At 43.8% G+C, this 24419-nt stretch overlaps 1 protein-coding gene across 6 annotated transcripts in view; it reads left to right on the forward strand.

Moving 5' to 3' along the window:
- Nalcn (sodium leak channel, non-selective) overlaps positions 1 to 24419 on the forward strand; it is a 301994-nt gene that overhangs the window by 274499 nt on the left and 3076 nt on the right. For all 6 annotated transcript variants that reach the window (XM_058582741.1, XM_046454990.2, XM_058582742.1 and 3 more), the window contains 15 exons: positions 57 to 177; positions 263 to 361; positions 5853 to 5946; positions 6454 to 6560; positions 6763 to 6837; positions 7526 to 7645; positions 10518 to 10586; positions 11796 to 11944; positions 12958 to 13051; positions 14618 to 14750; positions 15445 to 15560; positions 17397 to 17554; positions 20176 to 20326; positions 21618 to 21767; positions 23158 to 23275. In XM_058582741.1, coding sequence (XP_058438724.1) covers positions 57 to 177; positions 263 to 361; positions 5853 to 5946; positions 6454 to 6560; positions 6763 to 6837; positions 7526 to 7645; positions 10518 to 10586; positions 11796 to 11944; positions 12958 to 13051; positions 14618 to 14750; positions 15445 to 15560; positions 17397 to 17554; positions 20176 to 20326; positions 21618 to 21767; positions 23158 to 23275 — 1754 coding nt within the window. The remainder of the gene's footprint in view (positions 1 to 56; positions 178 to 262; positions 362 to 5852; positions 5947 to 6453; positions 6561 to 6762; positions 6838 to 7525; positions 7646 to 10517; positions 10587 to 11795; positions 11945 to 12957; positions 13052 to 14617; positions 14751 to 15444; positions 15561 to 17396; positions 17555 to 20175; positions 20327 to 21617; positions 21768 to 23157; positions 23276 to 24419) is intronic.

A 24419-nucleotide genomic window follows, 5' to 3' on the forward strand; every position in this document is an offset into this window, starting at 1 on the left:
AAAATGTCCCTTTCTCCTTGGAATTTTACAGAACTGTTCCTCTTTCGGAATTGCAGGGCAAATCCTCGGAACTTTAATTTCGACAATGTGGGGAATGCTATGCTGGCATTGTTTGAAGTTCTCTCCTTGAAAGGCTGGGTAGAAGTGAGGGACGTTATTATTCATCGCGTGGGGCCGGTGAGCAAGCACATCGAATCTTTTGAACATTTCCAGAGCAGCTTTGATTTGCTTTGATGAATAACCATATTTTTCATTTATGCAGATCCATGGAATCTATATTCATGTTTTTGTTTTCCTGGGTTGCATGATTGGATTGACACTTTTTGTTGGAGTAGTTATTGCTAATTTTAATGAAAACAAGGTAAGAATCCTTGGTTGACTACCACAGGCTTTATTCTTTACTTGCCCCCCACTTTGAACTGTTTTTTTTCCCCCACACCACAGCATGAAGTAGCATTAAACTGTAATGTGACTGGTGGAAATAATCTGTATAACAATTTTACAAAGTACCTCATCGCTGCCTTTCAGGCACATTATTTAGAAGTACAATTCTCTTGCTAAATTTACCCTCTTGGCTACAGTGTCATTAATTCCCCCACAATTGAGAAGCGCATCTCCTATTGTTTGGATTGAAAGGATGTACAGCAAGTTATTAAAATACGGTAGCTGAAAGTGGGGAGCTGATTGTAGGTAATATCATTTCACAAAATGTAAATTGCAGTCTCCTTTGTCACTCAGTAGGCGGACTTGGAATTCTGATGGGCTAGGGAGGTGCCGTGCAAATTTTTAAATTCTACTTCAAAGAACAAAAAGAAGGTTTTCTAATTTCATGTAAACTTTACATACTTCACAAACCCCACGTAACATGCTGAGTTCTCAACAGCTCTGATGATCAGTACAAGGCTCACAAATGGGAAAACAGCAATGTACAATGTAGTTTCCTATCAATAAATGAGTTGGGAAGAACATTCCGTTAGCACTCGGGGGAGAGGTGATTGTTCTTCTGAGCATGGCTGATGAGCTTTCCATTATGGAAAAACAATTTTTGGAATCACAATAATCAAAATACACTCATTGTTGAGCCCTTCATCTATACTAAGATTTCATACATGCCACTGTCAGTTCTCACAACTCCCATGCATGGTAGAAGAAAAACCAATAACTTTGGGATTTATAGAGAGCAGAAAATTGGGACCAGAAGTCAGATTTGGTGCCCATTTACTACAGAGTCTGTGATTCTTCAAATGCAAAAGTGTAAAACCTGTCCCCCAAAGCTAGATTTGTCTGCACAGCTCCATGCTGTTCGATGTCATCCATGGCTAGGACTGGTTCTCTTGCATTCACATCAGAGGTCTTTGGTTTGTGTAGCTGCACCTAGGACTCAATCATTCAGTGTCCCCAGGCTTAATACGCAGGGAACTGCTTACTCAGCTACCTTTGATGTGTGCTTAGTGAGTATGTCCCTTCATTCAGGCTTTCAAAGGGTGCCATTTGAAAATCCCTCCTTTGGGTCCCAATGTTATTTCACCTAAAGAAACATGGAATCATAAAGTTAGAAAGAACAGTAGTGATCAGGTCACCTGGCCCCTCTATCTTACTTTCTAACATGTTGAGTTTCTCTGAACCCTAAGGTGCATTCATAGTTTGATACCAAGCATAAAGAAGAAGGAGGATCTCTTCCAGCCATGTGGTGGTGCAGACACTGGGAATTCCAGAATGTGAGCAGAAGTGAATCAGTCTATTAGTGGAGAGTGTAGGCACCAACAGCTCAGAACAACACATGAGCTCTGAGCAGGCTCCTGACTACATGAGAATTGGGTTCTGTGGCAGCTCACAATTCAGCAATGTAAATGGAACAAGATAAGATATTCAGTAACTGAAAACACATGTATAATTAATATAAGTCTTGAACTTGAGAAACTGAGAAATGGCCGCGCAAGCAGAATTACCAGCAGGTCCACTTCCACTGCTGTTCTTTATGTTCTGCCTCTGGGGGAGTGGTACATCAGCCCAAATAGGTGCTGAGGGAAAGAGGAATCTGAGAAGAAGTCATTTTACAGAACATTACAAAATTCACTAGTAACCTTAATATAGAAACTTATAATTTATGTGAACCTTTTCTGCAAGATTTTTAGAAGTTAGCGCCTAAGTGCTTATAGAACAACATTTACTCATTTATTATTCATTCACCAGATTTATTTGTGTATGTACTGGGTGGTAGACACCACTGATCCCTGAAGACCTAGCAAACTAAACTGAACCGTAAACACAGAAATTTCCACCTTCGGGAACACACATCTTAAAGGTCATACCAAAGGAATATAAATAGGCAGTATTTTTAGAGTTTGGAATTGTGTAAAATAGGTCTTCCCTAGAAAATGGTAGTGTCTTTACAATGCTCCACGTGTATTCCAATAATATGCCTTTATTTCTGATTTCCTTACCATGAGACCATGCATTTAATACACTTTTATTGACAATAACAAACTTTCAGAGATTCTTATGTATTAATGGGCAGATGAGAATTCCCTGTTTATTATTCTTTTGGATGCCTTTGAAATTTCACTTTTCAAAAAATTAGTTGTTTTGATCAACAAAAGAATAATGAAATCTATGTTTGTCTAGAGAACAAGTATTTGTTTGCAATTAATGAGAAAAGTGGTTTAGCAATACCAATATCAGAAAAAAAAATCACTTAAAACAAATACCATGATTAGGTAAGGGGGATAATTAATAATGACAAAAAACTAATTATCAGAAAGATACAGAATTCTTGCATCTCAAAATATATAAAGCAAAAGCTAACCAAATTCAAAAAGAAGCTAGCAAATCCCAAAAGCATAATAAAAGATATTAACATAGTTCTCTAGGAAACTCATAAATCAGATAAATGAAAGGACATGAGATTTGACACAATTAAAAATATTTTACTTGATGAAAATAAAAAGAGCTTTGATCCCCCAAATTTGAGAATATGCATTATTTTCAAATATAAAATGAAAACTTTAGATGTCCAATTACCAATAATTACCAAAAAACAGATAATGTATAGTATATGTTCTCTGTCACAGAAAAAAATAGTTTAAAAAAAGAACCCTCATAATTTAGAACTACTAGGACAACATCCCAAATTATTTATGAGTTATAGAAGAAATCATAGTACAAAACCACAAAACATTTAGAGATAAATTACTTTAAATATCTAAAAACATGCAAGAGCTGGGAATGGTGGCATATACCTGTAATCCCAGCAGCTCAGGAGACTGAGACAGAAGGATCACAAGTTCAAAGCCAGCCTCAGTAACTTAGTGAGACACTGAGCAACATAGTGAGACTCTGTCTCAAAATAATAAATAAAAAGGGTTGGGAATGTGGCTCGTGGTTAAGTACCCCTGTGTTCAATCCCCAGCACCAAAAAAACAAAAAACACAAGGTGTAGATAAAACAGTAGAGAGAAATTTATCACTTTAAGTGTATAATTAGAGAAAAGTCAAAGTTTAAATATTCATATGTCAAGTACCTAAATCAACAAATTATAGTAACTACAAGGTAAAACTGAAGAGTAAGAAAAACAAGGTCATCAAGATTTTGACAGAAATTAATGATATAGAAACTTCAATAGTTTCTATCAGGTTCAAGAATACAAAAGCTGGTTCTAGAAGAAAATTAAGTCCAAAAGCCTCCAGGAAGGTTGAGCAAGAACAAAAACATGGAGGAGGAAAGTGAGCAAACCACAGTAATGACAGCAACGGGGCGCTGGTGCAGTGACCCTGGGTCACATGTGTGCAGAATTGAAGCAACGCCGCCCATCAGCCCAGAGGCAGGGGATCAGCGACACTATGCTGGGGGCTCCCACTGCTTCAGTGTAAGAATCCCTCTGAGCTCCCCACCCCATGGCACCCTCTAAAATAATTTCAGATAAATTAAAGATCTGGATAAGAAAAGCAAACTTTGAGCCACTTTTAATCCATGTAAGCATTTCTATTTGACCCCAGAGTAGTTGTGCTTTTTTAGACATCAGCCCTAAAGTAAGATCTATAAAGAAAAAACTTGTAAGTTGGATTCCATTAAAACTACAAAAATCTAAATGAAAAAAGGCACTATAAGCAAAATTAAATGCAAACCGAGGAAACACTGTATTTACAACTCACATAACTGACGATAAGATCCATAATATATAAAGAATATATTTGGATTATTTATGATCCATAACTATGTTAGTCAGTGTTTTGCTGCTGTGTCCAAAATACCTGGCAACAACTTAGAGGGGGAATGTTTATGCTGGCTCATGGTTTCAGAGGCTTAGTCTATGGTGTGCCGGCTCCATTGCCCTGGGCCTGAGAAATCATGGCAGAAGGGCTTGGTGGAGGAGTGCTGCTCCATTCATGCCAGCGTGGAAGCAAAAAATGAAGCAGAGAGGAAGGGGCAAAGGGACGATCAATCCTTCCAGGTCACAACTCCCAGCGACCAGCCTTCTGCAGCCATGCCCCACCTGCCTAGAGTTACCACCCATTTAAACTAGGACGGACCCATTCCATTAGAGCTCTCACCAATCATCTCACCTCTGAATATTCCTGCATTAATACAGGAGTTTTTGGGGACACCTCATATCCAAACTGTAACCATAATATATAGAGAATTTCTAGAAACATTCGGAGTAAGAAAATACAAAAGTGAATAAGGAATATGAATGGCAATTCATATAGGAAGATGGAGGAATTGCCACTTATATACATAAAAATGCTTCATCTTGTTAGTATTAAAATTGAATTAGGCATATTTCATAGCCATCAAAATGACCAAATCAAAATTTCTAATAATGTCAAATATTGGCAAGAAAATAAGGAAAGGGAAACACATATATTGCTAATGGGAAAGTGTTTTGGTTATTTCTCTTTGACAATATCTGATCAACGTGATAATGTTTAAATTCCCAGATACCAATGATTGTCTAGAGATTTACAGTGCAGACACTCACAGTGAGACAGTAGCTATGTGTTACCTATAGCATTGATTATAGTCCATAAACCTACAGTGAGTAACTTCTGATATATTTGTGTAGAGGACCGCTATATGACCTGTTAAAATGAGCCAATTCGATCCAAGAATCCAGTTGTATGGAAAACATACAATAAATGAAGATAAAGACAAACTGCATAAATATGCGTACATATTGATTTTAAAGTTTAAATGAATACATCATTCTGTTTCTATAAATACATAAAAGCCCCAAATTCTGAAAATCGTATGAAAACATGGACCCTGGAAGGACCGTCATTAGCTCTAGGAAGGAAGGGAAGATGGAAGTGAGGTTAGGTATTTTCCCCCCAGTTTCTGAAATCACACTTCTGCTTCCTGTGGAATGATACTGTTCATGTGTGTTTTATCGAATATTATATCACCCAGAATATCTAAGTCCATTTAGTAAGTCTTCACAGCCCTGATTCCTTAAAGAAGCAAATTCTGTGGTTTCATCTCTTTAAAAAACACCTTAACTAGAAGCAGCAGCATTGGCAAACTGGAATTTTGCCCCTGTGAAAAGAAACTAACCCTTATTGGTTAGTATGCCTTTTTCACAATGTAACCTTATAGGAGACCTTCATAAAATTTTCCCAGACCTAAGTATTACCGTCAGAGACAATGGCGGAAGGCTGCTGGTTGTTCTCTGAAGGTCTCCTCCTGCCTTTGGGGCCGCCTCTCAAGGCAGAGTGAGAATTCTGTCCGTGTTTCTTCAACCAGCACAGAACTTGGAGAATATCTTTATTGTGAGCCGACACCGGCCCTGTTTGTAAAACCCCCCCATCTGCAACCTTCTTTCCCTCTTCTTTTTGCTGCTTTCTTTGTTTGTCAAGGGGACGGCTCTGCTGACTGTAGATCAGAGGAGATGGGAAGATCTCAAGAGCAGACTGAAGATCGCACAGCCGCTTCATCTCCCACCCCGCCCGGGTATCAAAGATGCTCTGATTTTATTCATGTTGGGCCCTAGTGTTCATGATTCCCCAGGAGTCTCAGATTTAAATTAAAATAATAATTGTGAGGCCACTGGGAGGTTGTGCATAAGTTAATATAGAAACAGGCTCCAAACTACAGAGCTGTTCATAGGCTATTAAAATCAACCACCCAAACGCTGTGCTTCAGTGCTCTCAGAACAAGCCTTAATGAAAAAATGATTTTTTAAATAAAATATATTTGTGCTTGCCTTTAAAAAATATGAGTGAAATGTATTAAACTGACAGAAATTGAATGATGTGCTTCTCCTTCCAATACGGACCGCGTCATGCACTGTCATTTTAAATATCGAGAGCCAGGCATTCCTGCAAAATGCTTCACAATAGATTGAACTGGAGGAGGGGGATGTAATGGGCTTTAAGGTGAGCATTAAAGAAAACCAGAGCAAGAAATTTAAATGTGACCCCCGTCTGAAGTGCCCTTGCCTAAACCTTTCTTTTCCAGATAATGATGGTTTTAGAGCTAAAATGTATGACATAACCCAGCACCCGTTTTTTAAGAGGACAATCGCGTTACTTGTTCTGGCCCAGTCCGTGCTGCTGTCTGTCAAGGTACTTGGTTTCACCTTGAGACGGTGGGAGGGAATTCTATATTCACTGGTACATCCAGGAATGTCACAAGCTGCCACAGCCATTTGCCATCTCTGTCCTCTAGTAAAACATTAAGATTCACAGTCGCGTTAACATGGACCGCAGAGGGGGGACTTGGTGTCCAGTAGATGTGGCAATGACCTGTGTGTTCTTCCTGTTGCAGTGGGACGTGGAGGATCCCGTGACCGTCCCTTTGGCAACAATGTCGGTTGTGTTCACCTTCATCTTTGTGCTGGAGGTAATCCTAAGGAGTCCGCCGGCTCTGGGGGGAACGGGGGAGTTGTGGGCAGTTTTAAAGTAAGTCAGTGTGCCCTTTTGATGTGTGTCTCATCACCTTTGATGGCTCTGGAGGCAGCGGGGCTGGCGGCAGGAGGAGCGTGCTTGTGGGGTACCTCCTCTTCTGGCTGTTCCGCTGAACTTGAACAAAGACTTCACTTCGGACTCCCAGTCTCTCTAACTACCATAGCTTGTTGGGTCTGGATGTTTGTCTGTCCAGCTCTGTGAGCTCAACTATGTAGAGCTAACCATCCAAGCCACTGTAGTCCAAGGCTTCAAATTGCAGTGTGGTGGCAAAGTGAACACTGGCTCAGCCAGGATTATTTTAACACATGGTCCATACGAGATCACTTTCCAACCCCATCCACGGTCTTTGAAAGACAGAAGCACCCTGCACTGGCTGGTGCTTCTGAAATATCTATGTTCTTTTACTTGAGAAAGAAGAATGTCCTGCTGTAACAAATCGTCAAATGAGGAGAAAAGAGGAGAATATAGATTTGTAACCTACTTAGCTTTGAAAATAAAAACGTATACATTATTAATTAACTGTTTATTACATCTTTAAAAAATAGAATGTGACTCAAGTTAAGAGATTTAAATATGGGCGGAACACTCATCCTGTGCTTATTCTCCTCATTATTTTTCTCCAGGTTACAATGAAGATCATAGCCATGTCACCTGCAGGCTTCTGGCAGAGCAGGAGAAATCGATACGACCTCCTAGTGACATCCCTCGGAGTGGTGTGGGTGGTGCTCCACTTCGCCCTCCTGGTAGGTGCACACTTGGGCTTTGAGCTGGTGTTTCCAGCTCAGCTTGGGGCAGAGCTGTTCCCAGTCTCTCTTCCCTCCATGCCGTCCACTCTCACGTGTTAGATTAACTACAATCCAACTTTGGTTGTGATCAACCCTCAGGCATGCTTGCACACACAAACACACATATGCTTGTGTGCACATGCCCACACTCTTCACATGGGCAGAACTTGGCCCTTCAAAGCCTGGAGTGTGCAAGCCAAAAAGAAAGACCTAAAGAGACTCTTCATTGAAAACTTCATTTTACCACAGGATCAAACCAAAGGGAGAGAGCAAAGGAAACTGAAAAAGAAATTAAGGCGCCTGTCCAAATTCACACAGCTGGTGGCAGAAGCCTCAGACTCTGTATTCTGAGCCTAAGTGTAGACTCCAACCCACTCCGTTACAAGCAATATTTTGCTATGTAATTCACAGGTACTTCCAGGGTCCTATTTCCTCCCAGAACCTAGTTGACATTTCTCCAAAGCACCCCATTCTCCAGCTCTATGCCTAGGCCCTCACTATTTGCCCAAAATGCTTTCATCTTTCATTTCAGTCTGAGTTTCAGCTCAAAATCTGCAGTCATGGGTATGCTTGACCACGATCTAGAGTGATCTTGTCCAGTAGGAATAAAACGTGGCCACAGATGCCACTTAAATTTTTCTAGGAGAAACTGAAGAAGAATCAGATTTTGACTAGAGTTTAATATTTTCTAACTTACTCATATCCCATTTACAAAAGATCATCATTTCAGCAGGTGAGCAACGAGCAGAACTGATTAAATCAGTTATGTCCTTTTTCTTGGCATGAAGTCTTGACGGTGGATTGCACATTCACAGCACACCCTCATACGCACCCGCCACATTTCCCATGTGTAATAACCACACGTGACTGGTTGTGCCCATATTAGGCAGTGTGGATTTATTAGCTCTACCACTTTCCTGGCTTCATCCCGTTACATGTCTTTGGTGATCCTTTGTTCCTGCTCTCTGAGCTGGAGGGAGGGATGTCACTTCACCATCCACTTATTCCATAGAGGTGTTATGCAGATCACATGAAATCATGCAAGGGAAGCTTTTTCAAACTGTCAGGACTGCACCAACCCAGAAGGTGTTACTGTAAATACCTTTTTTCTTGTTGTTCTCCTTGACCCCAGCTGAAAGTCATATTATCAGTCGTCTCATTCCCCCATCCCCTTTAACACTGGGGGCCTGTCAAGACAGACTGACAACACACAGAACCCAGCTACCCCTCAGGCAGGGCTTGCCTTGGTATGACATCATGGTGCCTTTGGCAGCAGGGACTGCTTGAGCCCTCAGTCACCTGGATTCTTTTTTTTCAAACAATAGAGTTTTGAGCACACAGATGTGTATGGCACTGTGCTAGGACTGAGCAGAATGTAATGAGCAAAACAATGTCAGTTGCTGTCCTTGTAAAGCTCATACCCTAGAAAGCTAGGTAGCCACCGCATGCTCAGTGAGAATCACAATGATGCCCCGGTGGGGTGGGGGGTCGGGGTGGGGGGCAGCCTGTGTTCCTGGGACAGCAGGAGTGGGAGGCAGCTGCATGGGAGAGGTCTGGAGCGCAGGGTGATGGGCGCCATCTGGAGGAGGGAGAACATTTTGGGCAGCGGGGCCTGTGATGAGGGTGCAGGAGCTGGAAGAAGGAAAGCTTGTGTGGGGGGAGGTTAGAAGGAGCAGGAGCGGCCTGGTAAGATTTTCATGGGCAGGAAGGAGTCAGTCTGCCCAGGACCTTGTGCTCCAGGTGAGGAAGCACCAGTTGTCATCCTGGAAGCTGTTAGTGGTCATGAATTTTGGAACAAGAGGAAGACAGCAGACCCTGAGCTAGCATGGAAGGAAGAGGCAGCAAAGCCCATGGTTTTGCGTCTCTAGTCAGATTTGAAACTAAAAGCTTGTCAGTCCCAGAAGAATGGAGTAGGCTCCCTAATCCCAGATGTCTGCAGAGAGGAAATCTGAGCCACAAAGACCAACTTGCCTGTTCTGCTTGACTGCTTTTGTTCTTGTCCAGGAACCTCTGGCCCTGGGAGGTGCCCTTTCCCTGCCACAGCTTGTAGGGGACTTCTGGGAAGGAAGGTGCAGTCCTTGTCCACCGTCCAAAAATGCTGTGTGCACATTCCTTGGCATGCACCTCCCCAGGACTCTCACTGGACCCCCTTCCCGAGGACCCATCTGTGACTGTTGTCACTTGGCTGGGCAGCCTCCTGGAGAACAGTCATGCTTTGGCACCAGATGAATGTCAAGGTTGTTATCACAGTGGCAGCCAGCGGGATCTTAGCTCTTCAGATGCAGCCTTCTTAGTCATAAGGCAGAGTCATCTCCTGCTCTCATCATACCCTTGGAGGAAGAGCAGGGTGTGTTTCTGAGCTGGGGACTTCTCTAAGTCAACTTGGACTGGTGAATGTGTGGCTGGTCTTCAGAGAGGACTGTGCCTGCGGTCACCTTTCCAACATCAGTCTTCTCTCTTTGCTGGGACCCTTTTATGTCATGTCCCACTTGGCTATCTTGTGTTGCATGGTTACCCTCTGTTTCTTACACCCTGTCCTCAAAAGAGCCAGTCACTGTTTTATGCACAATAAATTTTGAAATACGGAAATTAGCTGAGCGAAACAGACCTCCAAGTTTCATTTGAGATTTGATTTCACATCTAATACTTATTCATGAGTTGTGGGTGGCGACCTTTTCTGCACCTTTTTTAGATAAATTTCTTAGGAGAATTTTCACCTTCTATTAAACTAATTATTCAGTAGGCTTCACAGAAGACTTAAAATGGAAAATGGAATGGAAACAAGATCTTTTGTGCAAATGACGAAAGCTGTCTTCTGCTTCCATTTCAGAACGCCTATACCTACATGATGGGTGCCTGTGTCATCGTCTTCAGGTTTTTCTCCATCTGTGGAAAGCATGTGAGTATGTCACAGAGAATGCTGGCAAGGGACGGGTGCAGCTCAGTTGTAGAGCACTTGCCTAGCACACGTGAGGCCCTTGTTCTTCCCCGGCACCCCAGAGGGGGAAAAAATCCTTGCAAAAATCACATAGGCAATGAAGAAAAAGTGGCCCCCTGGCTTCAGCTGTCCTGGGTGATAGGGCTGCAGTCAACAAATGACTAGAAATCACAAAGTCAAGGTTAACAGTTAAATGTTAAATCAGTAGCTTAATTATCTTGTGATGTCTCTTGCCATTTATATTGCTTAATTTATTCTTCATATTTGCTAAGTAAACTCGATAATCAATTAAAAATGCCAGCCATAAACACAAAAACCAATGGTCATTAAAATGTCTTTATTTTATGTTTTATTTTAAATTGAGTAACTTTGCTGCAGAGAAAACTAATATTTAATGACAGCGATGACTCCACAGTTCTAAATCTCTTTATATTCTTTGTTCCTGATTGTGCATACATTCTATTTGTAAGTTTTCATTTTTTAGAGAAAATTTTGCTTCTAACATTATTTTCTATATGCATTCTGTAAATCCAAGTGATCAATATACTTAATATTTGATGATTATTTAGTATTATACCACTATTTAGGCTTGCTTTTGTGAAAGCAAGCCAAGCCTACTTGCAATAGACCAAAAACGCATCGTCCTTATAGAGAGAGAACAGGGGCTCAAGAGAAGAGAAATGCAAGACGGGAACGTTTGGGTTGTTACTTTTATTAACCTGGCAGAAGAGACTTTAACCATTTGAAATATGAATGGAATTCTCAGTGCCTGACAGGTTTTGAATAACTTTTAGAGTTCACACCCACTAGGAAACCGGGCACAGTGGCACATGCCTATCATCCCAGTGGCTCAAGAGGCTGAGGCAGGAGGATCACAAATTCAAAGTCAAACTCAGCAACTTATTGAGGCCTTACGTAACTCAGGGAGACCCTGTCTCTAAATAAAATATAAAGAGGGGGATGGGGATGTGGCTCCATTGTTAAGTGTCCCTGGGTTCAATCCCTGATACCAAATAAATAAGTAAATAAATAATACCTGCGAGGAAGCCGCTTTCCCGTGATTCTCCTGGAGTTGCTCAGGAGCCAGCCGCCCTCACATTGCTCTCCCGCAGGTCCTGCTGGGCTTCCGGGTTAACTGCTCTCTCTTCCTTCTCTCCGGCCCCCATCAAGGTGACTCTGAAGATGCTGCTCCTGACGGTGGTGGTCAGCATGTACAAAAGCTTCTTCATCATCGTGGGGATGTTCCTCCTGCTGCTCTGCTACGCCTTTGCCGGCGTCGTTCTGTTTGGTACCGTGAAATACGGAGAGAACATTAACAGGTTGATTTGCAGCTATCTTTCTGTTCGTTTGTCAAGCAAACGTGTTTTGTCTATTAAAGACCTGGGGGGTGGTAGGGAAGGAAAGCAATCAGTTGGAAATCAAAATAAAATAATAGCCAAGATAATAGCCAAAATGACATTTTCCCAATTGAACAAGGTATGCATGTTTAGTTTAGAAATCTTACAAGATTCAGAATAAAAGCAGTCGAAATGAACCCATAATCCTACCAACATGAAGGAATAACCAGTCCTAATCCCAGCCCTTTTTCTATCCATGTATTGTGAAAATATTCTATGTTTTGGATGAAACAATCTTAAGGTGGATTTCTTTTTTAGCAAAATATGGCAAATTAGAAACCCCAAGATGGTTTTTATGTATTAAAAGTGATCTTGAATTTTATGGGAGCATGTCATTTTTTTTTTAAGGTCCTTACACAGCAAAGTATATACAAACATGCTTTTGGTTTGTTTTTGGTTTTGGTACTAGGGATTAAACCCAGGAGTGCTTAATCATGGAGCCACATCCCAGACCTTTTTATTTATTTATTATTTTTTATTTTGAGACAGGGTCTCACCAAGTTACTCAGGGCCTCAAAGTCAAACTCAGCAACTTATTGAGGCTGGCTTTGAACTTGCAATCCTCCTGCCTCAGCTTCCCGAGCTGCTAGGATCACAGGCGTGCACCATGGTGTCCAGCACAAATATGCTCTGGTGAAGAAATCGTTATTTGATTCATCAGTGCTCCCCGCTTTTATACCATAGTCCAAGTGAAAGAAGGACTCACTGGTAGTAGCTAAAGCTGCTCACTTGGTCGTTCTAGATGAAAGTCAGGAAATCAGGGGCCATGCTGGTGTTGGTGTATTCACATGGCTATACTTGCAGGCAAGTATAAATGGCAACAAGAGGGTATGACCTGTTTTGGTGGTGACAAATCATACTACTTCATGACAAACCATAATAATATGGTTTAATAATAATAATAACATTCTGTTATTGTTGTTTTCCTAAATTAGGCATGCAAATTTTTCTTCAGCTGGCAAAGCTATTACTGTACTATTCCGAATTGTCACAGGTGAAGACTGGAACAAAATCATGCATGATTGTATGGTAAATATCTCCTCATCATTATCTGAACCTGCACTAGAATCAGCGTAGTACCTTTGGCAATGCAACATTGGTGGTATGGTCCTTGTTAAGACCTTGTATAATTCTACATATCCTGGCCTTTTGGTCCATAAATTGCATTCTTTTACATTGCAATGTAAATCCAGGGGTAAATAATCAACTGAACTCGAACTTGTAGTTCCAGTCAACAAATATTCCTTATATGAACATCGTTCTGTCTCTCCTACCTTTAACATCTTGGCAGTCCACAAGGCGAGTGCCACTTCTTTAATATAATGCATCAACAGATATTGAATTCACTGAGCCCCTAGTTCATCCTGGGCCATGGGGTAGGTGCTAGGTCTTCACCAAGTCCAGGGTGTCTTCAAGCAGCCGAGGTCAATGACTCTGATCACTCTTCCTTTGGTATCCTGCCTCATCTGGGATAGTTTGCCATCATTTGCTGGTCTCAGTTTATGCCTCGGTTCCTTTAGATATTTTGCCCCCAAAGTTGCATATGGTCTTACAACACTATTTCTCCATTGCAGCAAATATCACAACTCTAGAAAATTATTGGATGGAATTATTTAATTTCACCTCCCTCTTACCTTCCAGATCAATGCTATCCTGTAGAAATTTCTGCAGTGTTAGAAATCTGTACTGTCCCATTCAGCAAACCATTAGCAGTATGTCTACTGAGCAATTGAAATAGGACTAGTGTAACCTAGAAATTAAATTTTATATTTAATTTTATTTTATGTAAATTAGCATAAATTTATTCAAATTACCATATGGAGCTGGTGGTCCTGATGTTACACCATTCCATGAAGACTGTCGGTAGCATCAAGGGACAGGGCTTATGTCTTTCTTACTAGTCTATCTCCAACATTTGATACAAGCCTAGCATATAATAAAAACTAGAGAACTTCATGCATTTATAATGGAGACAGGATTTACCAAATCAAATATAACCCAAGGCAGAATTGAATAAATTCTAAATAAAAGTGCCAGCAGGATGCAGTGGGAATATAGAAGAAAAAGCTGAAAGATACCAGGATCATTTCTCAGGGGTGTTGGCATTTTAATGGGCCCCTAAATATGATAACCTGAATCTTAGGGTATACCCTGTAAAGATGCCCCAGGAAGGTGGATTACTCCTTATGCAATTTGAATGTGAACTTGCTATAGATAGTCTACCTTCTTAGATCTTAACCCATTACTTAAGTTAGGAACTTTTCAAATGCATTTTTATTTGACTTTCTGTGATTCAGTTACAGTGTCTACTGACCACTTGGATCCGGTGGAGGTAGCAGAAAGAATATCTAGTGGAGGAAACTGGTTCATTTTTATTGAGCTCCTAACAATGACAATGAACTTGAGATTCCCCAAGACTGAAAGCATAGTGCAAGTGAAATATTCTTTCAGTCTGCTGTGGATGATGTACCCAGTGTACATGACTTTTGCACAATGACTTTGGAACTTATTACAAATAAGTTAGAAATATGTTCACTAACTCCTGTCAGCAGACATTAGGATCCTCTTCTCTCACTCTCCTCCTCCTCACCACAGGTTCAGCCCCCATTTTGCACTCCAGATGAGTTCACCTACTGGGCAACGGACTGTGGGAATTATGCGGGAGCACTTATGTACTTCTGTTCATTTTATGTCATCATCGCCTACATCATGCTAAACCTGCTTGTAGGTAGGTGACGTCCACTGAGTGTTTTTCATCTACTTCAACTCAGGTACTTACATAATTAGGTACAATTTTCAAGTAATTATCCTGGATTGCTTGGGGCGGGTGTTTTATGGCATGGATTATAATTTGGTGCCTCTCAATCCAGAAGCTGGAAAGACCTTTCAAAGGCATGTAATGACAGTTGATTGCAATTTCAAGGATTAGACTATTTGTTATGATCACTGATTTCAAAAGAGCTCTCCCCATGAATTGAGTTGAACAAATATTGGGAACAAATGAAAGGAGGCTACCTTCATGGCCTCGAAATATCACACTTTTGTTTTTAAAAATACATGTTGTTCACCTAGCTTTGGGGCCACCCAGACCCCAAAATGGCCTTTAAGAACTACCCTGGAACGCTCAACTCAGATGGCAGCCAGCTGGCTCAAAGGTCCATATGCACAGAAGTGTGTTTGTACCCAGGACCCTCGTGTTTTGGAAAGGCAAGAGCTGGATAAATAGCTCAATCCAAGTGTGAAACATGCCAACTTGGAAAACCTTACTACAAGCACTTTCAAGTTTTGGCTTTATTATGTGGGTGATAAGAGTCATTATTTAGAATAGCAGTTTGACTTTTTCTAAAAAAAAAAAAAAAAAAAAAAAACATAATTCTGTCATTGTCAAACTTCTGAATTTTTTTTTTTACTGTTTTTTTTAGCCATAATTGTAGAGAACTTCTCCTTGTTTTATTCCACCGAGGAGGATCAGCTTCTGAGTTATAATGATCTTCGCCACTTTCAAATCATATGGAATATGGTGGATGATAAAAGGGAGGTAAGAGGGTGGGTTTGACCTCAGGTCCCACCCCTCAGAGGCCTGCTGATGTGTCACAGATGTTTAAGTTGTCCTGTGGTTGGCCGTTGACACAGGTTGGATTCTGAATGGCCGTTGGCAGCCTGCAGAAAGCTGTCACTGACCATTCAGCCCAGTATGCCAGGAGGGGAGAGGGAAAGAATAGTAGTTTCTCCTTTCCAAGCATGGGCCTCCTCTTGAAACCACCAAAAGCACATATAATACAGACTCACAATCACCTCAGCCCCCAGCCACCATCTTGATTAAAAATACAAAGGAGTTACATGTGGAATCCAGAAGTGTTCTTTTGAGCTACTTCTGAGTTGTTATGTGACTGTTTTAACCATAAGACATAGACAAAGTTTCAGCCTTAGCCAAAGCGGCAGCAGGTTCTTCTTCTTCCTCCTGGACTGAGTTGAACAAAGATTCTTCTTTCCTTCTTCCTCTTCCCACTTCTCTTCCCTTTCATCTTAGCAAATGCTCAGGCACAGACCTAGGCACTGATGGAAGGCCCTGTGCTTACAGAGGTTCTGTTTTCCCAGTGAGAAGCAAAGAAGAAAAATATATTATGTATTTAGACTTGAGTCTAATTCCCAAGATAGCTATCTCATTGCACAGGTTACACTGATATTTCCGAATCTGAAAAAAAAAATCCAAAATTTTAAATCCTTGTGGTATCAAGCACTTTAGATAAGTGATACTCAATCTGTGTTATTTCAGGAAGTCATAAGTACTTGGAAGAAGGTAAAATGGCACAGTGGCAGAGCCAGGGCAGATAATTTAGCAGGGATGGTCAAGCAGGCCCATCTGAGGAGCTAAAATATAACCTCTAAAAACCAAAGGATAGGAAAATCTGAGGAAGATACAAAAATAGTTTCAGAAATAGTTGATGGAGAGCGTAATGACCAACAAGGCAAGCAGGCCTTATAAATGAGGGGTTCTGGACTCTGGCCAGGGCCTGCCTGGGCAGTGCACAGCCCTCTCCACCCCTGTTTGTTCTCTTCATTCTTTGGTAGCCCCCCATCCTGGGCTCCAGTCCCTTGGGACATATGCATGGGGCACCTGGCCCAGCTCTGTGTCCTCTGGTACCTCCATGACAGCTGGTCATCTACAGAAGCCTGCTTTCAACTAATTCACTTAGGGAAGACTACACCCCATTCACACTGAGATGCCACCTACTGACAGGAAGCCACGGGTTACCAGTGTTCATCCAAAGACAGAGCCAGGGCTGGTGTGGTACGGTGTGGAGCCCAGAAGGTAGCCATACTTTTAGAGTCTCAGGGTCCAGATCTGTTCTGACCGGAAGGAGGGCAGAGCTGGGAGCTACCTTATCTTGAATGTAGGTGTTTCAGTCATGGAGAAATCCCTGATTTCAATGCAAGAACAACTTGTAATAAATGTTAACAAGTCCAGCAACTTGATCGTGCATGTGTGCACTGCCCCAGTGTTTGGTGGGAGGGCGTTACTGGGTGTGGGTCGGGGGGCAGGGCTGGCTGAGTCAGGAGTCCTAAGCGTTGGCTCCAGGGGAAGAGACGGGGGCTTTCCTCCCTCCTGGGCTGCGAAGGCTGCAATGGGATCCTACAGGACTGGAGAAGCCCCTGCTCAGGTGTTCATCCCGGGCTCTCCTCAGTGCCCCTACGCCACCCAGCCTCCAAGGAGGCCCACAGCTTTCTTCCTTCCTGGTGGTAATTATGCCACATTTTGAGGAATAGCTCCTGCCTCTTGCTTTTTGACGATTGTATTCACAAGCCCGTGAAGAGACCCCACGGACCCCCGGGGCCTGCCCATGACTCACCGGCACTGTGCTCTGCCACCCAGGGCGTGATCCCCACGTTCCGCGTGAAGTTCCTGCTGCGGCTGCTGCGGGGGAGGCTGGAGGTGGACCTTGACAAGGACAAGCTCCTGTTTAAGCACATGTGCTACGAGATGGAGCGGCTGCACAACGGTGGCGACGTCACTTTCCACGACGTCCTGAGGTACCAGGCGGGTTTCAAAGCGCAGGGCCACAGCACTGAGCCCAGTCCAAGACCCAGCTGTAACTCTCAGGGCACTTGTGAATGCAATCATCAAGGACGTACAAAGCCTGGCATGCCACACTGCCAAGGTTATAAAGTAGGGTGACTCTTCCCAGGTGTGAAGTGCACCTCACAAGGGAGAGGGGGGAAGCCATGGCCTGACATCCCAGAAGGGACAGGGAGAGGGACCTGGGAGAGTACAGTCCCACCTTCATTCTGCAGTGAGGGAGGTGTCCTGAAAGTTATGGGACTTGCTCGTGGTCACCTGGCTCCATGGCAGAGCTAGTGCTAGAGTGCAGCTCTTCTCGCTCAGTGCTAGGGTCACCTCCTCCTGGCCTGCTCCATAGTGATTGCCCATGGCTGGTTGCACATTGCCCTTGGCCAGTTGAAATACTCCATTTTCCAGGCATTTAATGAGCACCCAGTCAAAGGGCCAAACTGAGATCTTGTCTTTCCTGCTCATCTCTGAGAGGTGTCCTGTTGGTTTCCTGGGCTGCTGTAACAACATAGCATCAATCAAGTGGCTTAAAGCGTACAGTTTATTGTCTCATGTTCTGGAGGCTGGAAGTCTGAGATCAAGCTGTTGGCAGGGCTTGTGGGGGGAATCTTTTCCAGAACTCCCCCTGAGCTTCCGGTGGTTTCCTGCCAAGTTTTAGTTTGTGGAAGCAGCACCCCAATCTCCACCTTGATGTTAAAATGGTGTTCTCCGTGTGTGTGTGTTTGTGTGTGTGTGTGTGTGTGTGTCTCATTTTATAAGGACCTAGTCACATTGGATTAAGTGCTCAGCCTGCCCTAGTATAATCTCACCTTAGTTCAGTGCATCTCTTGTGACTCTTTGCTTAGTACCTTGTGAGGTGCTAGGGATTAAGGCCCCCAACATACCTATCTTGGGGAGAAACATTCAACCCATAACAGCTTCTTAAATAGGATCCCATAAATAAAAATTTGGAAGCCTACAACTTGCAGGAGAAACCGAATATGTTTTTATTTTCAACTCTCACTCTCTGAAATATAGCATTTTCTTCATGATGAATGTAGGCAAAAAACCTCGGCAGCATTAACAATACCTGCATCTTTGTCATCAGTAGAAATCATTGAAATTTTCAGGGCATGTTATGACTGCCTTGGCTGGCTTCTTAAAATATCCTAATACTTCTAAGTTACAGAAGTCATTTGACCTCAGCTAGGTTTTACTATTTAATGGAGAAATAAAGACAGATTTATGTGACTATACCACCACCTTTATAAAGAAGCTAATTGGAGAAATGTATTTCAGTACAGTTGGTTTCCTTGTAATACTGTGTTTGACTCGCAGTAGCTATGTAGGTCACGTTGAAGTATCTGACAAATTAGATGGGTGCAGTGTCACAAATTTGGAGAGCACCCTGTGATACAGAAATACACTTATGGCTCGAAGATGAAAAGAGTTCAGATCAGAACAGGAAGGGCCTGGAGAAAGTTCTCTCCATTTTACCATTCACTCTTCAGATCTCCCAGGAACAAGTTAAAAAGGCAGGAAAAAAAAAAGGATAGAAAATAGGTGTGAATAACAGGCTGTCATCTCTCTCAGAATGTCACTTAGTCTTTCCTCCTACTGACAAATTGTTTTTAGGTTGAACATGAAGCACGCAGACATACTGTTGCCATTAATATTAGCATTCAACCTGTGTTCGTCAGCTCTTCATGGCTGTGACAAAATATCTGACTTAAGTTGAGGGAGAAAGGTTTTTGGGGCTCATGGTTTATGACCAAATCAGTAGTGGTGGTGGCCTCCCTGTCCTCTAGCCCGGTGTCTGACACAGTCAAGCAATGCTGGGTTCTCAATCCATCCTCCTTGGTGGGAAAAGACTTTGCAAAGAAGACAAGGCCAATGACCCGTGCTTGTGAGGACCTCCATTCTGTGATCTGAGCTCCCAGCAGGGCAGTGAGTTGCACCAGGGCCTGCTGCATGACAGGGCTGTGTTCTCCTTGAGTCGAGGACCCCGGTCCTGATGCTGTGATTGCCTTCTTGCCCTCAGGCCCCAGTGGAACACGTCAGCCCTGTTGGCCTCACTTACTACTCTTTGGGCACAGCCAGCCGAGGGCTAAATGGGGGTGAACACTGCCCTGCTGTGTATTCTCTAAAATCCATAAAGAAGATACAGAGGGATGTGCGAGATTGATAACGAGGGAAATGGGGTGGGGCGTGCACGAGGCACAGCCGAGGTATTAACCAGCTTTGATAGAGCCAACGTGAAGGAAGTATGGAGAGAGCAGGCCTCCTTAGGAAACGTTCTGGAGTCTGATTCCCCAGCTGGGGAGCCAGACCGTCGCCTACCCTGTGTCTTCGTTGTATAAGCTCTTAGATGGCACTTGCCACTACAGAGATCACACATTTGAACTCACGGCCTCACTCAGTAAGGTGGGTACCATGACCGTCCTCATTTAGAGACAGGGGAAGGGAGATGCGGAAGTGACATCACCAGCCCAAGCTACCCAGCTGTCAAGGGGTGGCATCCCACACAACCCCCGGGGGCTTGGTGACGTGCTGTCTGGGTCTGCAGACCTCTGAGGAGACCTGTGCTGCTCTCGTGCTCCCCCAGTATGCTGTCCTACCGCTCAGTGGACATCCGCAAGAGCCTGCAGCTGGAGGAGCTCCTGGCGCGGGAGCAGCTGGAGTACACCATCGAGGAGGAGGTGGCCAAGCAGACCATCCGCATGTGGCTGAAGAAGTGTCTAAAGCGCATCCGGGCTGTGAGTGAGCCACAGCGCCTGGGTTGGGTCCCCGTCCTGGCAGAGAAGGAGGGGTCAGAGGCAAGAGCTCCATGAGTCACGGGCACTCCTGTGACTAGGACATGTCACTTGCAGCCACCTCAGCTCCAGTCCAAGCTCAGCCTCATTCCCTTCAGTGGTCCCTAACACGTTTCAAATGAACCCCATTTTCATAATGTAACATGAAGACTGAAATAGCAGTTTATAGGTATTCAAATATTTATAAACTCAACTGCACAAAACTCCAAAATATCTACTGAGACTGAGTTTACTACTTTCAAATTGCTGCTAAAAATCCCAACATACCCTTGGTGGTGGTGTTAGGTCTATAAAGACCACCTCTTGTGGACACTTACTGGTCCGTTTATAGCTGCCCAGAATATAAGCTTATGCAAGTCTCTAACTCATAAATGAATGAACATATACTGCGTGGGCATACGCTGTGTTTTTGTTTTTGTTTTTTGTGGTACTAGGGATTGAACCTTGGACTGCTCTACCACTGAGCTACATCCACAACTCTTTCATCTTTTATTTTGAGACAGGGTCTTGCTAAGTTGTTGAGGCTGGCCTCAAATTTGTGTGGTCCTCTGGCCTCAGACTCCTGAATCATTGGGATTTCAGGCATGCACCAATATACCTGGCCATATAAGACTTTTTTTTTAAATCCTGCTCTTCAGAACAACATCAACTGCAGAAACACGCATTTCTATTGGAGGAGAAAAGGTCCCCAGAGAAAAGAAATCATCACTTCCTTGGGCGAGGCCAACTGCCCCCTGCCACTCTGGCACAGCTGGCCAGTAATGCGGGAGGCAGGGAGTCCTGGCTTCGGTGTAGGCCAAGACAGACAGGCCTGCAGGATTGCTACTGGCAGGTCTGCGGAATCCAGAACCAAAACAGGGGCAGAGGTTTCCTCCCCCACCCAAGTTCTCAGCTGCTTACAACTTGCAGGAAAGGGAGAGCTGGCACCAGTTTAATGAGCACAGAATAAAATCAGAAGGGAAAAATCGGAGCACAAAGAAAACATAAGCTAGTATCAATGAACATAACAGGTCAATTGTCATGCAAATGAAAAGGCAGGCAAAGCATTTCCTCAGTATCAAAGCCCTCCTTTCTATTAGTCTACCTGGTCCTTGAAACAACTTCAAGGTTTGGAAGTTCTTAGGAGGTCACCCACCCTACAGATCTTTGGAGAGGGGAGGAGAGAGGGACTGGCATGTGGGGCAGGGACGCTGGGTTCATTTTTCTGTTACTGAAGGAACGTTTCTTCCCACAGAAACAGCAGCAGTCCTGCAGCATCATCCACAGCCTGAGAGAGAGCCAGCAGCAAGAGCTGAGCCGCTTCCTGAACCCTCCCAGCATCGAGACCACCCAGCCAAGTGAGGACACCACTGCCAACAGCCAGGATCCTAACATGCCACCCAAGGTAGGAGCTGTGGACCAGACGAGGTTTGTGGCTTTGCCATTCAGGAGTCTCTGGTGGCTATTCAAAAGGTTCTTTTTGACCAATAGGTTAGTTCGATTCCTGTCACTATGACAAGGTACCTGAGATAATCAACTTAGAAAAAGCGAAGGTTTCTTTTGACTCACAGGTTTGGAGATTTTAACCCACGGGGTAGTTGGCTCTATCTCTTTGGGCAGCACATCCTGGTGGAGGATGGGAGTTCATAGCAGCTAGGAAGAGGAGACCATAGTCCCAAGTTACATCCCCCATGACCTGACTTCCCTCCACTAGGCCCCCTCCTAGAGGTTCCACCACCTCTGGACAGCGCCACAGGCTGGGAGGTTGGGGACCAAGCCTTCCCCACCTAGGGGGACATTCAAGACCTGAACTGTAGCATGTAGATACTAAAAAATGCGAATGCCCTGAATTTAATAATGCTGGGCTTTTAGATTTGTTTTCTGGGTTTTGTTTCTATTTTGCCTAAAGAGTTAGTTTCATCTCAGGGCTGAGTTTGAGCCTGGAGAGATCACGTGCCTCAGAGGAGCATGGTTTACCTGGGGCTGCAGCCTGAAGGTTTTCTTCCCCTTGTTAAGTCATAGAAATTTGCATTCCAGTCAGTGTAAATGTTTGCACGTGTCTTTCAACCTCCTTGACTGCTGATCAGACTCATCGAGGGTTTGTTCTTCTTAGCTGGGTATCTGAGAAGCACCTGACACTCTGGAAGATGGCTTGAGGAGCTTATCTCCTAAAATACCAGATATTTTCATTTCTACACTCAAATCTACACGTCTATAAAACATCACAGGCATCATCAGTATCCTGGAAAGCCCTGTCTGTGTGAGACACAGCTGGCAGGGGCTTCCTGCTCCTTTATGAGGTCCCAATTATGATTTGCAGTTAACCACATGGAGTCTGTTCAGCCTTCTGCACAGAGACCCCCAGCTTGTGGTGTGTAGCGGCACAATCCCGGGCCAAGATCTGACCTGAAGCCTAAGGCCCCAGGGCCTGGCAGGAGGCTCCAAGAGACCCTCTCTGACCCTAGCTGTGTCATGTGGATTTCACATTGTTGGCTCCCTCATGTATTCCAAAATAGCAAGAAGGTCCAGAGATTCCCAACACATAGAGATGAGAAATCCTTGAGCAGATTAGACAGAAATGCCTATTACCCTGATTCACCATCACACCCTGTACACATGAACTGAATTAGCATACGCATCCCATATGTATGTACAAATATCGTCAACCAAACATGCTTTAAAAAATAAGAGCCATAACTTCCTTTTTAGTACCCCATAAATATGCATGAATATTGTGTGTCAAGTGAAAATATCTTTTGAAAAAGTCACGACTGCTGGATTCCTCTCCCACACAGACGAGCAGCCAGCAGCAGCTCCTGAGCCCCACTCTGTCTGATAGAGGAGGAAGTCGGCAGGATGCATCAGAGGCTGAGAAGCCCCAAAGGAAGGTTGGGCAGTGGTGTCGGCCCTCTGGTAGGTACATCAGTCACTTTGCCATCGATGGGGACCTTTAACAGGCATTTACTCTCTTTGTGTGCTTTGGGTCTTGAATTTGAAAATACGGGTTTGTATTAGTCAGCTCGCTCTTACTATAACCAATAACAGAGATAATCAACTTAAAAAGAAGAACAGTATATCTTGTCTTAGTTTTGGAGGTCTCATTCCATGACTAGTTGGCCCATTGCTTTGGGAGCTGTGGCAAGACCCCACATCATTGTGGGGACATGCATGCCGGGTGGAGGAAGTCATACACCCCGTCCCAGCCAAGCAGGAAGGGGTGGGGGTGTGGCTCAGTGGCAGAGCACTTAGCTAGCATGTGCAAGGCCCTGGATTTGTCCTTTAGCACTAAAAAGGGAAAAAGAGAGAGAGAAAAAAAGAGAGAGCTAAAGAGGAAGAGGTTGGTGTCCCACAATCTCCTCCCAGGGCATGCTTCCAATTACATAAGAGTCCCACTGGGGCCCACCCTTAAAGATTCCACCACCTTTCAATAGCGCCCAGCTGAGGACCCAGCCTTTAGCCCATGGGCCTTTGTGGAACATTCCGGATCCAAACTATAGCAAAACCTGTGCCTGATTATTTTCAAACAGTAAAACAATAAAAAAAATGCATCCCCTTATCAAAAACAGTCTTCTCAAAATAACTTCCCTAAATGTAGTGCCTTGGCTGTCCTCTTTACTGCCGTGGCTGAGAAGGCAGCTCCTGTTCGCAAACTGAGATGGGTGGCAGCCAGGACCCAGAAAGGAAGGAGAAAGAGGTGTCCAGGGGCTGCCTGCATGCGCTCAAGACATCTCACAGAGGGCGAGATGCGTTTTCTCTTAGAGGGAATGGGCAGAGCTGATCACTCAGAAAATGACACGAAGTTCTCAAAAAAGACACAGGCCCTGCTTTACCTTGCTGGCACGGGTAGCTGTGCAGCTCACCGTCTTCAGGCAGTCTGCCTTGCCTCAGTGGTAGCAGTAATGCTGACCACCACAGCACTCATGTAGTGCTTACTGCATGCCTGGCCCTGTCCCAGTGTGCTCCTTAGTTTCCCTCCTGGAATCTCACAGTTCTATTATTTCCAAATGTTTTGCCGATTGAGTGAAGGAATTTTCTTTTAAAGGAAGATGGAAAACCA

The sequence above is a fragment of the Marmota monax genome, unplaced genomic scaffold, assembly GCF_021218885.2.
Source record: "Marmota monax isolate L192 unplaced genomic scaffold, Marmota_monax_Labrador192_F-V1.1 WCK01_AAM20220418_F8-fsc00026, whole genome shotgun sequence".
NCBI classification, from domain to species: domain Eukaryota; kingdom Metazoa; phylum Chordata; class Mammalia; order Rodentia; family Sciuridae; genus Marmota; species Marmota monax.